The sequence below is a fragment of the Sinocyclocheilus grahami genome, unplaced genomic scaffold, assembly GCF_001515645.1.
Source record: "Sinocyclocheilus grahami isolate Dianchi unplaced genomic scaffold, SAMN03320097.WGS_v1.1 scaffold17.1, whole genome shotgun sequence".
NCBI lineage: Eukaryota > Metazoa > Chordata > Actinopteri > Cypriniformes > Cyprinidae > Sinocyclocheilus > Sinocyclocheilus grahami.
Genome location: NW_015505196.1, coordinates 6,178,912 through 6,192,779, shown reverse-complemented (window position 1 = coordinate 6,192,779; position 13,868 = coordinate 6,178,912). Strand labels below are relative to the sequence as shown.

The following is a 13,868-nucleotide window of genomic DNA, read 5'->3' as shown; positions in this document are numbered from 1 at the left end:
ACCATCTGTGTCTAATCATTGTTAAATTCACAACAATAAAAAAAATCACGTGTGCCTTTTAAGTCATATTTTGGCCCACATATCAGTGACAGTAAAGATATTTATAATGTTACAAAAAAAAAGCGTACAAATTAATGCTCTTCTTACAAATTGATCACTGTTTATACAAAAATATTAAGCAGCACAACTGTTTTCAACATGTTCAACATATTAAATTAGTAAACACTTACTTTAAATTGTAATAATATTTCACAATATTACTGTTTTTTGATCAAATAAATGCAGTCTTAGTGAGCACAAGAGATTTCTTTCACAAAGAGAGTTCTTTCTCTTTACAACAGTACATTTTTCATAGTAAAGTCTATACACTCCACTATCAAACAGTCTATAATGCCTTTTTTCTTTGAATGCTCCTGCAACATTATATGCACATTTTTATTAGCCTGGATTCTATAAAGTATTCCTCCTTACCTGTAGCAAGTGTTCAAACTGGTAGATGCATAGACCCAGCTCAGCCATGCTGGGTTTAAACAACTCTCTAAGCCTGTACTCCTGCATTAGTCTGACAAACACACAGAAGGCCTCCTCCTCCGGCATCTACAAACACACAATGAATGATGAATTTGGAGTATGCAAAGTTTGGCTCACAGACATTTCTTTATCTTACTTTAGTTCATTATGATGAGCAAAACGCAGAAGCAAACCTGCATAAGTAGCAATCCTACGATGAATGCACTGCCCTGACAATAACCAACCTCACGATCCACAAGAGAATATGCCTGTGAGATCAAGAAACATCTATTAAAATTCTCTCTCTCTCTCTCTATATATATATATATACACATACACATCTATATATATATATACAGTATATACACACATACATACACATATACACACACACATCTATATATATATATATATATATATATATATATATTATATATATATATATACCGAATATACACACATACACACACACACACACACATATAATAAATGTGTGTGTGTATGTAGTTCTTTGTAATTTCTGAAGTAATGGGTTCTGAACATTTAGCTTTGCCATTACAAAAATAATTTACATTTTAAAATATATTCAAATAATAAAACTGTTATTTGAAATCATATTAATATTTCACAATATTACTGTTTTTCTTGTAATTTTCCTGTATTTTGTATCATTTCCTCATTCACCTCTCATTTTCATTATACAGAAAACATCAGCATCCACATTTTGCTAATTTCTTCTATAGAAGGAAGAAAATCATGTAGGTTTGAAATGACATGACATTTCAGTGAATAATGACTATTTTATTTTTTGGGTGAACTATTTATTTCTTTATAATTTTTTTGTTATCAGTCTGAAAATTACTTTTTGTAAATTTTTCCATTTTTGTTCAATAAACCACCACTCACTCTTTCTTTCATTTGCTCTACCGTGTTTCCACTTTATCTCTGATCTTTCTTTCAGCACCCATTTCTGTCTTTCTCACCTTCATGACATTAAACAGAACTTCCTGTCCCAGGCTGTCCTGGCCTTTGAAGAAGTCGTGCTCTGGATATGTGCGGGCAATATCTCTGCGTATGAGTTTTTCACAGGGTGAGGACATCTTTAAGAGTTCAGAGTACTGATTCTTTACTGGCATGTCAGTGGCATTACATAATAACTGCCAAACGATTGCTCGGAAATGATGAGGAATGCCTTTCCTTATTAGCTCCTGCGGATAGAGAGAGGGTAAGGCAGAAAATAAGAGATGAATGTACCGGTTTCAGATCCTTTTGTCTAGCGTCTATGATGTGGGTTAACACATTGTCATTCTGATTCTGAATGAAAAAGGACCAATCAATCACCTTCAGAAGTTTGTCTTTCTTTCGTCTCCACTCGTCCCACTCATTGACAATCCGTCCCCACAGGATCCAAGTGTCTTCTTCCAGATGGGACAGGTTAGAAGATGCAGATGAGCTTGACACCAGAGAGGAGCCACTATTCCTCCGAGATCCACTCATTGAGCGCATGGATTTGGAATCTGCTTCTAGCAACCTGAATGCAACACAACACACTGAGATCAGGGTATACAAATGGTAGTGCAGCCTAGTGGTTAAAGATCTGGGCTGCTACCCAAAAGGAAGTGGGTTCAAATTCTGTAAGGGAGGTTAAACCTATAATATTGTTCAAAGGTTCAGGGTCTGTAAAATTGTTTTCAAGGAAATTAATAGTTTTATTCAGTAAGGACACATTAAATCGAGTAGTAACAGCGAAAAGAGGAAGTAAAATTGATAGTAAAGACATTTACATTTCAAATAAATGCTGTACTTTTAAATGTTCTATTCATTAAAAAAACGTATCTATCACAGTTTCCACAAAAATTAAGCAATTGTTTTCCATCACAGGAATAAAGTATATTAAAAAAAGGATTTAGTAGAAGAGGGAGCTATTTTAAATTGCAATAATATTTCATAATATTACTGTTTGTACTGTTTTTTGATCAAATAAATGTACTTAATAAGGCTTCAAAATCTTTAAAAATCATACTGACCCAATCTTTTGAACTGTAGTATACCGTTTTCTTTTGCATAAACATTTAGTCAAGAGAACTTGTTTAAATGACAAATTAAATACTGTACATTGGTGGTGAGTAGGATCAAGAACATGGACTTTTAGAGTACAATCTGCAGGATGGAATAACAACAACAAATAACTTAAGAAATCAAAAAAAAAAAAAGTCTAAAGAAAACTTCCACACTGTTGCTTTTCTTGAACTGTGGTGCTACAGCAGTCTGTCACTGCCCATTAAAGAGCGTCAAAACATTCACTGTTTTGACAATGGTTGAATTCGGTTATAAAATGCTATCATAAAATTAACATAATATGACAGGTGAGACTTTGTTTCATCTCAAAAGTAACAAAGCACAGAGCTTACTGCGATTTTTTGGATGGGATGTGCGCTACAAATAATGTTTTGTTCACACATCAACTGAAAACAGCCTAGACTAAAAGAACAATTCTTGGGATTTTGAATCGATATTGGTTCATCAAAATGAGAACAGATTAAAATGGAGAAATCAATATTTTTAACCCAGCCTAGTTGCTAAAGGTGGTTGCAATATCAAAAGAGCCCACCTCAGAGCCTCCATTATATTCTGGCACCTAGATATGTCTTATAAGAGCATGTTCACATTAGCGTGATTTCTGTCAAATTCCGCAACAAAAACAGTCTATTGTCCACTGTCAATACAGTGTAGTGATGTATAAAGCACAGCTCACACAGAAACCAAGCAGCATTCTGTTGTTCAAAACAGCGAATTCATGTGAAAAACTTGATGCAAAATCTGCATGGGGAAATGTTGCGCCCTTGCGCAAAATTTCCAGTCGTATTGATTGCTATTGAAATTACTGAATTCCGCTTGCAAAATTTCATCAAGCAACTGTAAATGTGACCTGATAGTGCATGAGAAATTTTTGTCTGTTTTATCAGAGTCTAAGTATGAGTAATAGTAAATGATGGTTGTCTTAGCAAAGACCCCTAAACACAATACAGATGCTTCTTTATACACACCTGTTGACTCCACCACCGCTTGGATTCAAAATACTGTATTTCAGCTAGACTACATTGGCTGAATAATAGCGTATAAATGCCTTGTGAAATCTCTAGGAATCCTGGCGATCGCTCTGACAGAAGCACAGAGAATGTTTAAACACATTTCTACGACTGTAGCTTAAATGGCCCATTAAAGTTCTACATTCAGCATGGTAACTGTTGCTATTGTAGTTGCCAGGTAACCACCACAACTGATTAATAGCGAAAGCTTGTTACATATCAGTTGTTACAGGAAGAGAAGCTTAACCGCTATAAGTTTGCCACTCACAGGTCAAATGATAAACCCCACACGTAGCTTTCTGTCTCAAGCATGCATAGGGTTCCCTTTGTTGAGGCGTTGCTACCTTCAGAGGGATGTCACGTATCAAAGCGCAATACACTATGTGCGTGTCATTTGACATTTGCTCTGTGCAATTACCGATTTGCTCGCCCTGATGCTGTTTCAAATACTCACAGGTTCGAAACCATTTTTTGAATGCCAAATGTGATTTATAAAATGTTTCCTGGCCACTGCTTTTTAAAGGGGTCATATGATGCAATTTCAATTTTTCCTTTCTCTTTGGAGTGTTACAAGCTCTTGGTGCATAAAGAAGATATGTAAAGTTGCAAAGACTAAAGTCTCAAATCCAAAGAGATATTCTTTATAAAAGTTAAGAGTCAACCATGCCTACCTAAAACGGCTCGTTCTAACACGCCCCCACATGTCTACGTCACGATGTCGGAAGATTTGCATAACACCGCCCAAATGTTCACGCAAAGAAAGAAGGCGTAACTTTTATTCTCGCTGTAGTATTGTTGTTGCCAACGCCGCCATGTCGCGAAGGCGCTGTGTGTTTCGTGTTGAAAGCGAAACTACCGTATTGGCCCGAATATAAGACGACCGTGATTATAAGATGACCCCCCTTTTTCCAGATGTACCTTTTGGAAAAAGGCTTTTTAAAAACCAAATCTTGTTTTTTCTCAGTAAAACACATTTTGTCTTCAATTATTTTCATATTGCATATTTTTCTTATTTTAATTTTTGTTTTGAAAGTATGATGTATTTCCAAGAAAAAAACATCGTCTTATATTCGGGTCAATACGGTACTTTGTTTGGCCTTCCACAAGAGGACGATATCCGCTTCATCTTGCCTGGAGCTGATCTGTGCTGGTCGCTGAGGAAATACATCAACTTTTTTTAAAAAGGTGTCATCATTTGCTCACTCTCATGTTGTTGAGTTTTTTCTTCTGTGGAACGTTAAGAATGTATTTTGAAGAATGATGGTAACCAAACAGTTTTTGCCATTGACTTCCAAAAAATATTTGAAAACTGTTTTGTATGTACGTTGCTCTTGTTTTACCTGTTCTGTTCCTCCAGTTTAGCCAGAAGCTCAAGCTCATCTGGACTGAGGTTCTCGGAGTCAGCTGGGGAGGCCGCCGTGGCAGAGAGCGCAGCATCATGGGAACTGGAATCCGGACTGAGCACTGGGCTGCCAGCTAAAGGAGGGTCAGTTTCCAGTCCGGGAGGCGAGTTGAGGTCTTCCAGCTGAACAGAACCTGCCATCCCTCCCTCTCTCTCTGGGCTGCTACTAGGGCTTGACATGACGGAGGAACCCAGGACAGGAAAAGTCAAGCAGTGATGTGGGGAATTGGAAGGATGCTACAGGGTTCTTGGCGCCGTGGATGTAAACAGGCCTCCTTGAAGACGTGTATATCAGGACTGGGTTAATCTGTGGAAATGAGGGAAGTGAGATTATGTATTGAAGGGCTGCGTAATTAATTGGAAAAAAGAATTGAGATTTTGACTGCGGCTGCTGTGATTAACTAATTAATTCAGTGTTTATGATGAGAGGGCTCTAATATTGTCTAGTATTGAAAACATAAACCAATCATTTCTTCCTCTTTAATACTATAGTGTGAAATAAACAACCACAGAAAACATGTTGAATCATACAGTACAGTTTACTGAAGTGTTTTAACTACCAAACAACACTTGTGAACAGCAAGTGTTACTTGAGTAAGTAAAAACAACATGTAGCTTAAATAACAAATAAGAATAAATAATAAAGTCCATTTCAAATTATAATTTGGCACTACCTACTGTTGAGCTGAATTTATTTGGGACATTTATGCTCATACAAATTTGACATACATATTAATAATTAATGCCTCTTAATTCTAGGAACTTTAGGTTTGTTATTTGTAAAGTAAGTATTTTTATGAGAACATGAATAAAACAAATAAAACATTGAAAAATAGGTTATTAATATAATATAATAATAAGTTACGGTTATTATTTATTGGCAAGTTAACCAAAAAATTTATCAACTAATCAGAAAATAATTTAGATTTACCAATGGTTAGATAATCAGAAAAAAATAATCAATAGAAAATATAATAATTAGTAACAGCTCTAAAATTTGCAATCTAGTAATCACATTAAGCCATATTACAATTTCTGTTTTATTCTGATTAATCTCAAAAATAAAATCGGCTCAAACTATGTTTGATTTCCTGATGGAATCATAGTCTACAGCAAAAAAAAGAAAGAAAAAGTGTGCTCATCATCATACACTTATAGGATATTCTCTGAGAAAATCTGTCAACTCCAATTGCCTAAATTGCAATTGCCTATTTGGCTTTGGCAACAAAATAAAATTCTGGTCAAAAGTTGTGTAGTGTATTCCAGTCTTACATCTATGCCACCTCATATTTAAATGGGCGATGACGTGCAAAGCAAACCTGTGACGCTGTTTGAATACAACCAAGAAGAAAAATGACTGTACAGCATATGTGATCTGTGTAAGTGTTTTGTACTGCACTACAACAACAAGCTATTTGTGCATCCTACAACAAACCACAGACACAAATGGAGCAGCTAAGCCACAACCTAAGCCATTAACGAGAGAGAGGGAATGTGCATTATATTTAGAGTATAGAGTAATGGGCGGATGACAGAGAAATAGACAAACACTCACGCGTTCATACACATATTACTAAATTACTAAAGACAAATGTGGTGTGTTTTCTCAAAGGAACATTACAATTTAGAGCTTGGTAAGCCCTGTTTGGGTTTGGAACAGAAATAAACCCTGTTTCTGTAGTTTCACATAGTCAGACATCTGACTAATCAGTAACAGGTCTGGTCTACACTGAAACTTATTCTGGCCAAGAGCCACCAACTAGACAGGAAAAAACCACAACTCATTTTGTTTTTACGTGGGATTTAGGGGCAGGGTTATCGGAAACCATAACAGACCATAACAGAATAATAGACTGACAGAGAAAAAAAAATACAATAATGCTGTGACGGTTATACAGAAACCACTGGAATAGCAGAAAATGCTTATATACTGAATAAATACTGATCTTTTGTTAGACAGTTTTATTGTGGATCTTGTAAACCTTTTACCAAGTGCCTAAAAAACTCTAAACTGTTCAAAAGTCTGGGGTTGGTAGGATTAAAATTTTTTTTATTTTTCACGTCTCTTATACTCAGGAAGGCTATATTTATTTAATCAAAACACAGTAAAACTGTAAAATTGTGAAATATTATTAGAATTTTATATAAGTGCCTTTTAAAATGTAATTTATTTCTGTGATGGCAAAGCTGATTTTTCTTTACTACAGCGATTCCTCCAGTCTTCAGTGTCACATTATCCTTTAGAAATCATTCTAATATGCCGATTTGCTGCTCAAGAAACATTTCTTGTTATTACTGTAGAAAACAGTTGTGCTGCTTATAGTTTTTGTGGAAAAAAATTAACTTTTTCAGGATTTCTGTAAACAGCAGCATTTATTTGAAACAGAAATCTTTTGTAACATTATAAATGTCTTTATTGTCACTTTTATCAATTTGATGTGTTCCTTCTGAATAAAAGTAGTACTTTCTTTCTCTATATAAAAATAAATAAATTATAAAAAAATCTTACAAAGCCCCAAATTATTACACGGTAGTTTATCTTTTAAAATGACACCACTAAGCTGCCAAACCTTATTTAATTCTCAACAGCACTCATATCTAACCTATTCCTTGCAATTTTGAACGTAATATGCATCAGAAAGTGTAATGGTTCTTGGTAAAAAAAAAATACAAAAAAAATAAAAATAAACTTACTCGACACCTTAGGTTCGCATTTGTACCGTGATTAATCTCAATCCTAGCAATGTATATGGAAGACAGCAGTTAACAAATAGATTAAAATTTATAAGCATTTATAAATACGCTACGAACTGTACCGAAACCATGACCCCAAAACCCCAATGCAATCTATGGGGTGACACTACTATTCATAAAGTTTGGTAACACTTTAGTTTAGGGACCAATTCTCACTATTAACTAGGTGCTTATTAGCATCCCTATTACTAACACTTTGGCTGTTTATTAGTACTCATACTCTAAAAAAAGATGGTTCTTTAAAGGTTCTTTACATGCAGCAATGGTTTTATTTAGAACCATAGCATTCTGAAGAACCCTTTTATGCTGAAATGGTTCTTTGTTCCCGCCGGAGTTCAGTGATCCAACTACACAGACTGTTAACACGCTCTCAACAGGTAAATTATTTTATTCTTAAATTTAAATACAAATTTAACTTTAAAATTGTAACTGCTTTCCAAACAAACATGTTCTTATCTCTTTTTTTAGTTTTTGGTCACATATAAGTGTGTGCAGCTCTGCTAAGCTGTGGAAACTTCTCTCCTCTTCTCCACTAAGCAAGTAAAAGAGACAATGAATTTGTAATTCATATTGTTAGATTTTTTAAATTATTACTTGGGTTTATGTATAAACATACCCAGTCACAAAACAATATTAAAACTATCCCACAAGATTGTGAAGGGCTCACATACTGTCTCCTTTTGCTTTTGGCCTTCATAAACATAATTGTTTTTACATTAAACACACTCTAACTCTGAACTCAATTGTGTATTTCAGATGCATCACATCCTACAACCTCATCATCTGCAGAGAAAAATCGCCACTTAATCACACCAAAATGATGGACTTAAAGGAAACTTGGTCTTCATCACATCTATTTTTTGTGTTTTACTTCTTTATGTATTTATTCACATTCAATGTCAATTGTCATTCATTAAATCAGTGTTTCTCAACCTTTTTTTAGTCGCGGCTAAGCTGTGGAAACTTCTCTCCTCTTCTCCACTAAGCAAGTAAAAGAGACAATGAATTTGTAATTCATATTGTTAGATTTTTTAAATTATTACTTGGGTTTATGTATAAACATACCCAGTCACAAAACAATATTAAAACTATCCCACAAGATTGTGAAGGGCTCACATACTGTCTCCTTTTGCTTTTGGCCTTCATAAACATAATTGTTTTTACATTAAACACACTCTAACTCTGAACTCAATTGTGTATTTCAGATGCATCACATCCTACAACCTCATCATCTGCAGAGAAAAATCGCCACTTAATCACACCAAAATGATGGACTTAAAGGAAACTTGGTCTTCATCACATCTATTTTTTGTGTTTTACTTCTTTATGTATTTATTCACATTCAATGTCAATTGTCATTCATTAAATCAGTGTTTCTCAACCTTTTTTTAGTCACGGCACCCTTTGGAAATTTTAACAAACTTGTGGCACCCTACAAAATTAATTTTGTCACAATATTTGAATTTCTAACTTCGATATGATCATTTGAAAAGTATAGATATTCGGTACAACAGGGAAGAACTGCAGAATATAATGTCATACAGATATTTTTAATATTATTAAAAAAATGTGTCCATCAATGGTGGCAATCAGTAGGCTAATTTCTAATGAAAAGACCCATTTATATGACAGATTTAATGTAGGCTTTTATACATTAACGTAATACATTAATAATGTAAACATTATAACTAGCTATCTCACAAATTTTTGCTCACTCAGTGTTTTTTTTTATTTTACAGTGGGGTACTTTTGGTGCAGTAGCACGAGATAGCTTGATTCAAACTTTTAATTGAATAAAAAATGACAAGTAAGCACTCAGTAATAAAATAAGAACAAATAAAGAAATGAATAATGATAGCACAAATAAAAAATAACGACAGGCCTTCAAATTAAATAAATTGCTTTTTAGTTTTTCAGGTAGGTCTAACAGTAGGGTTAAGATATTTAAAATTGCTTTTTAGTTTTTCAGGTAGGTCTAACAGTAGGGTTTTTAAATATTTAACTTTTTTTTTTACCAATTATCCAAATAATGTTTAGTCCTAGAAAGCTATTATTATCAGAACATGCGAGCATAGCATAGCGGTTAGCAGATCAATGAATGAGAGGGCAGCGTTACCAGAGTTGCCCAAATACCACACCATGTTACAACACAGTAGGGCTATTGCAGACAGAAACAATACTGTACTACATCGATGTTTCCTGTCGGCTCAATTTTTGAGTGCACTTTGCTGTTCCGATTCGCATGAACGGTATACGAGTGGAGCGACAGAGCGGAGCGCACACGCATAGAGCAGGATAATACGCAGAGCGTCACACCACGTGAAAGTGAAACCTGAGCAGTGAACTAATTTTCGGCAGCCGGAATTTCGGTGCATCTCTAATTATTGGCGACATCAGAAATGGATATTATATAATAGATGCTTTTTTGAACATTTTAGCAATTTATAAATATAAAAAAAATATTTTTTACACGGCACCCCTGCTCTCGACAGACGGCACCCCGGTTGGGAAACACTGCATTAATGTATTCAGCTAATAACTGTTGTTAAGAGCACTGACTAATTTTACATGTCAATAAAAACATACCTAATTCACACAACATGCTGCTGCAGTGGTTATTGGTGTTTTAATGTAAAACCCTAACCGAGGCTACACTATAAGATGCCTCATTACTGATTTTCTGGAGCTCAGCCATCCAACTACACAGACTGTCAGCACACTCTCAACAGGTAAATCATTTCTTTCTTAAATGTCTATAAATTATAACTTTCAAATGCTAATTGGTTTCCTATGTCTTTTCTCATGTAAGTGTGACCAGCTCTATTCAGTTAAGGATATTCTCCTCTTCTTCACTAAGTAAGTAACAAAGATATTGAATTGTTGGTCCATTTTGTTAGATATTTTTTATTACTATGGACGGGTTTATGCATAAACATACCCTATCCCTTGACTTTATATTACTTTTTCCTTTTAACATTGTGATGTGCTCACATACTACTTTTGGCCTTCATAAACAATTGCTTTCACATAAACAAATGAAAGGAGACAAACTGTATATATAAACTCAATTGTGCTTTTCAGAAGCTGTCACGTCCTACAACCTCATCATCTGCAGAGAGAAACTGCCATTCAATCACACCAAAATACAGATAATGATTAACTTAGAGGTATCATAGAGGAGTGTGAAGATATTTTACTGGAGCTTCGTCTTCAATACACTATTATTTGTTCTATTTTGCTTTACTTCTTTAAGCATTTATTTATGTTCAATGTCCATTGTCATTCATTAAAGTATTCTGCTAATAACTGTTGTTAGAATACTGTAATTTTTGCTACAATTTCACACGTCATTAAAAAAAATATAAGTACCTAATTGACAGGTTGTTGTTGTTGATTTTATGTAAAACCCTAATAAACACTTCAAGATATTATAAGAACAGGCAGATAGAGGGGTAAAAAACAGTATTAATTAATAGTATATACAAATAATACTAATATTAATGATATTAACATACTAATATTAATGAAAAACTATCATTAAAAAGGTTATTTATAACACCATTACGGTCCTATATGGCATTTTTAAAGCATGGTTCTATATGGAACCCTATAAAAAAGGTTCTATTTAGCACTAAAAAGGGTTCTGCTATTGATACAAGCCAAAGAACCCTTTTCTGGTACTGTTTAGAACCATTTTTCTTTAATTCTGCATGACCATATTCTACATCCATAATCCTACCCAATAACTTAGCAACTACCTTTATAAGCAGTAATTACGAGTTTATTGAGGCAAAAGTCTTAGTTAATACTGAGAATTGGACCTTAAAATAAAGTGTGACCTTTGATTCACTGATTAAACAAAACAAAAACTGTACACTTCGAATGCACTGTAAGTCACTTTAGATAAAAGTATTCCAATAGCATAAATGTAAATGTAAAATGCAAATGTCCAAAATATGCCACATGCATAGACATCTACCTCTAAGTATTCTGCTAATAACTGTTGTTAGAATACTGTAATTTTTGCTACAATTTCACACGTCATTAAAAAAAATATAAGTCCCTAATTGACAGGTTGTTGTTGTTGATTTTATGTAAAACCCTAATAAACACTTCAAGATATTATAAGAACAGGCAGATAGAGGGGTAAAAAAACAGTATTAATTAATAGTATATACAAATAATACTAATATTAATGATATTAACATACTAATATTAATGAAAAACTATCATTAAAAAGGTTATTTATAACACCATTACGGTCCTATATGGCATTTTTAAAGCATGGTTCTATATGGAACCCTATAAAAAAGGTTCTATTTAGCACTAAAAAGGGTTCTGCTATTGATACAAGCCGAAGAACCCTTTTCTGGTACTGTTTAGAACCATTTTTCTTTAATTCTGCATGACCATATTCTACATCCATAATCCTACCCAATAACTTAGCAACTACCTTTATAAGCAGTAATTACGAGTTTATTGAGGCAAAAGTCTTAGTTAATACTGAGAATTGGACCTTAAAATAAAGTGTGACCTTTGATTCACTGATTAAACAAAACAAAAACTGTACACTTCGAATGCACTGTAAGTCACTTTAGATAAAAGTATTCCAATAGCATAAATGTAAATGTAAAATGCAAATGTCCAAAATATGCCACATGCATAGACATCTACCTCTAACATGCGCACACATTAAACCACTCATTCTTCCATGAGGGATAATGCAATAGAAACAGAAAGATAACCCACAGCTAAAAATAAAGTACAAGATGAAACCTTTTTAAACAAAGTAAACACACACTGTGGACAATGGCAGCATTCATATTAGAGGAGCAGTCCAATCAAAAGAACCATTAACAAGCGCATGAATCCAATCCCCCCTGACCAAGAAGCACACACACACACACACACACAAACACAAACACAAACACACTCTCATCTCCGGTCAGTTGATGCAGTGCAGCCACAACCAAACGCAACAGCGACATCCTGAACCTAGCAGTAATCTCTGTGCAGGCAGCGGAAATGGAGACAGTCAAAAAATGTGGTTTGAAAATGACCTCTAATAAAACTGATGGTGCGAGATCTTTATTCACATCAGAATAGAATATTGCCATCATCACTATTGTGATTTTTGTATTTTATATATTGTAATTTGTTTCCATTTTAAATCTGAAGTGTGTATTTTTTTTGATGATAAAAAAAAAAAGATTTGCGTCTTTGTTGTTGCATTTCCTTTTGGTGCCAGTAGTGTCGCAAAAATTGCACTCTCAACCAAAGAGAAAGATGCAGTGTCTGTGTAGCACAACCACAATGCAGATCAACATCAAGCCACAACAAACTATCTTATTCAAAGTCACTGCTATGAGAACCTCAGATTTCATGGTTTGTCAAAACAGCATTAAAATATGACTAATTCGCTGTCACTGTAAAATCTTAGATCAAATGCAGTTGAAGCATATAAATTGCAAATATAAATATATCTTACATATAAGATGCAAAGGCCTTATCATCTTGGTAATGGCACAGAAAAACTGTGTGTGGCTGTCTGTGTGTGTGTAGTCATTGAATACAATAACAGCACTGTGTTTGCTGCATCTGTCTCTTTCTTCTACTGATGAGCAGCATAAGTGGTTATTGTAGCTCTTAGCACAGTGTCAATCACACACTCCCTTCCCCCACACGCATTCAAACACAAACCTCCAAACCTCAAACTCGCTGTCTGTACAATCACCTACATTCTTCATTGACAACTTTTAACACCATGCACAATTTACTTTTCGCCATTCCAGTGGCTGGGGAACATTTGCATTATATCATATATACACTACCATTTAAAGACACTGTTCACTACCGTTTAAAGAAATTGAATTTTTATTCAAGCATCCATTACATTGATCAATAGGACTTTGTTACAAAAGCATGTTTCAAGTATGCTAAGTGCTATTCTTTTTTCTATTCATTAAAGTATCCTGAAAAACTAATTGTGATTTTCACAAAAAATATTAAGCAGCACAACATAAGAAATGTTTCTTGAGCAGCAAAGCAGCAAATCGGCATACTAGAAAGATTTCTGAAGGATTACGTGACACGAAAGACTAGAGTAATGATTT

General features: G+C 34.3%; 1 protein-coding gene across 1 annotated transcript in view; it reads right to left on the bottom strand.

Annotated features, from left to right (window-relative positions):
* Window positions 1–13,868, bottom strand: part of LOC107552426 (EVI5-like protein) — a 34,675-nt gene that overhangs the window by 14,265 nt on the left and 6,542 nt on the right. The window contains exons 2-6 of the mRNA XM_016234306.1: window positions 4,940–5,308; window positions 1,852–2,041; window positions 1,494–1,718; window positions 705–779; window positions 472–597 (exon numbers count right to left, since the gene is read on the bottom strand). Of these exons, the coding sequence (XP_016089792.1) occupies window positions 472–597; window positions 705–779; window positions 1,494–1,718; window positions 1,852–2,041; window positions 4,940–5,181 (858 nt within the window). The 5' untranslated portion in view covers window positions 5,182–5,308. The remainder of the gene's footprint in view (window positions 1–471; window positions 598–704; window positions 780–1,493; window positions 1,719–1,851; window positions 2,042–4,939; window positions 5,309–13,868) is intronic.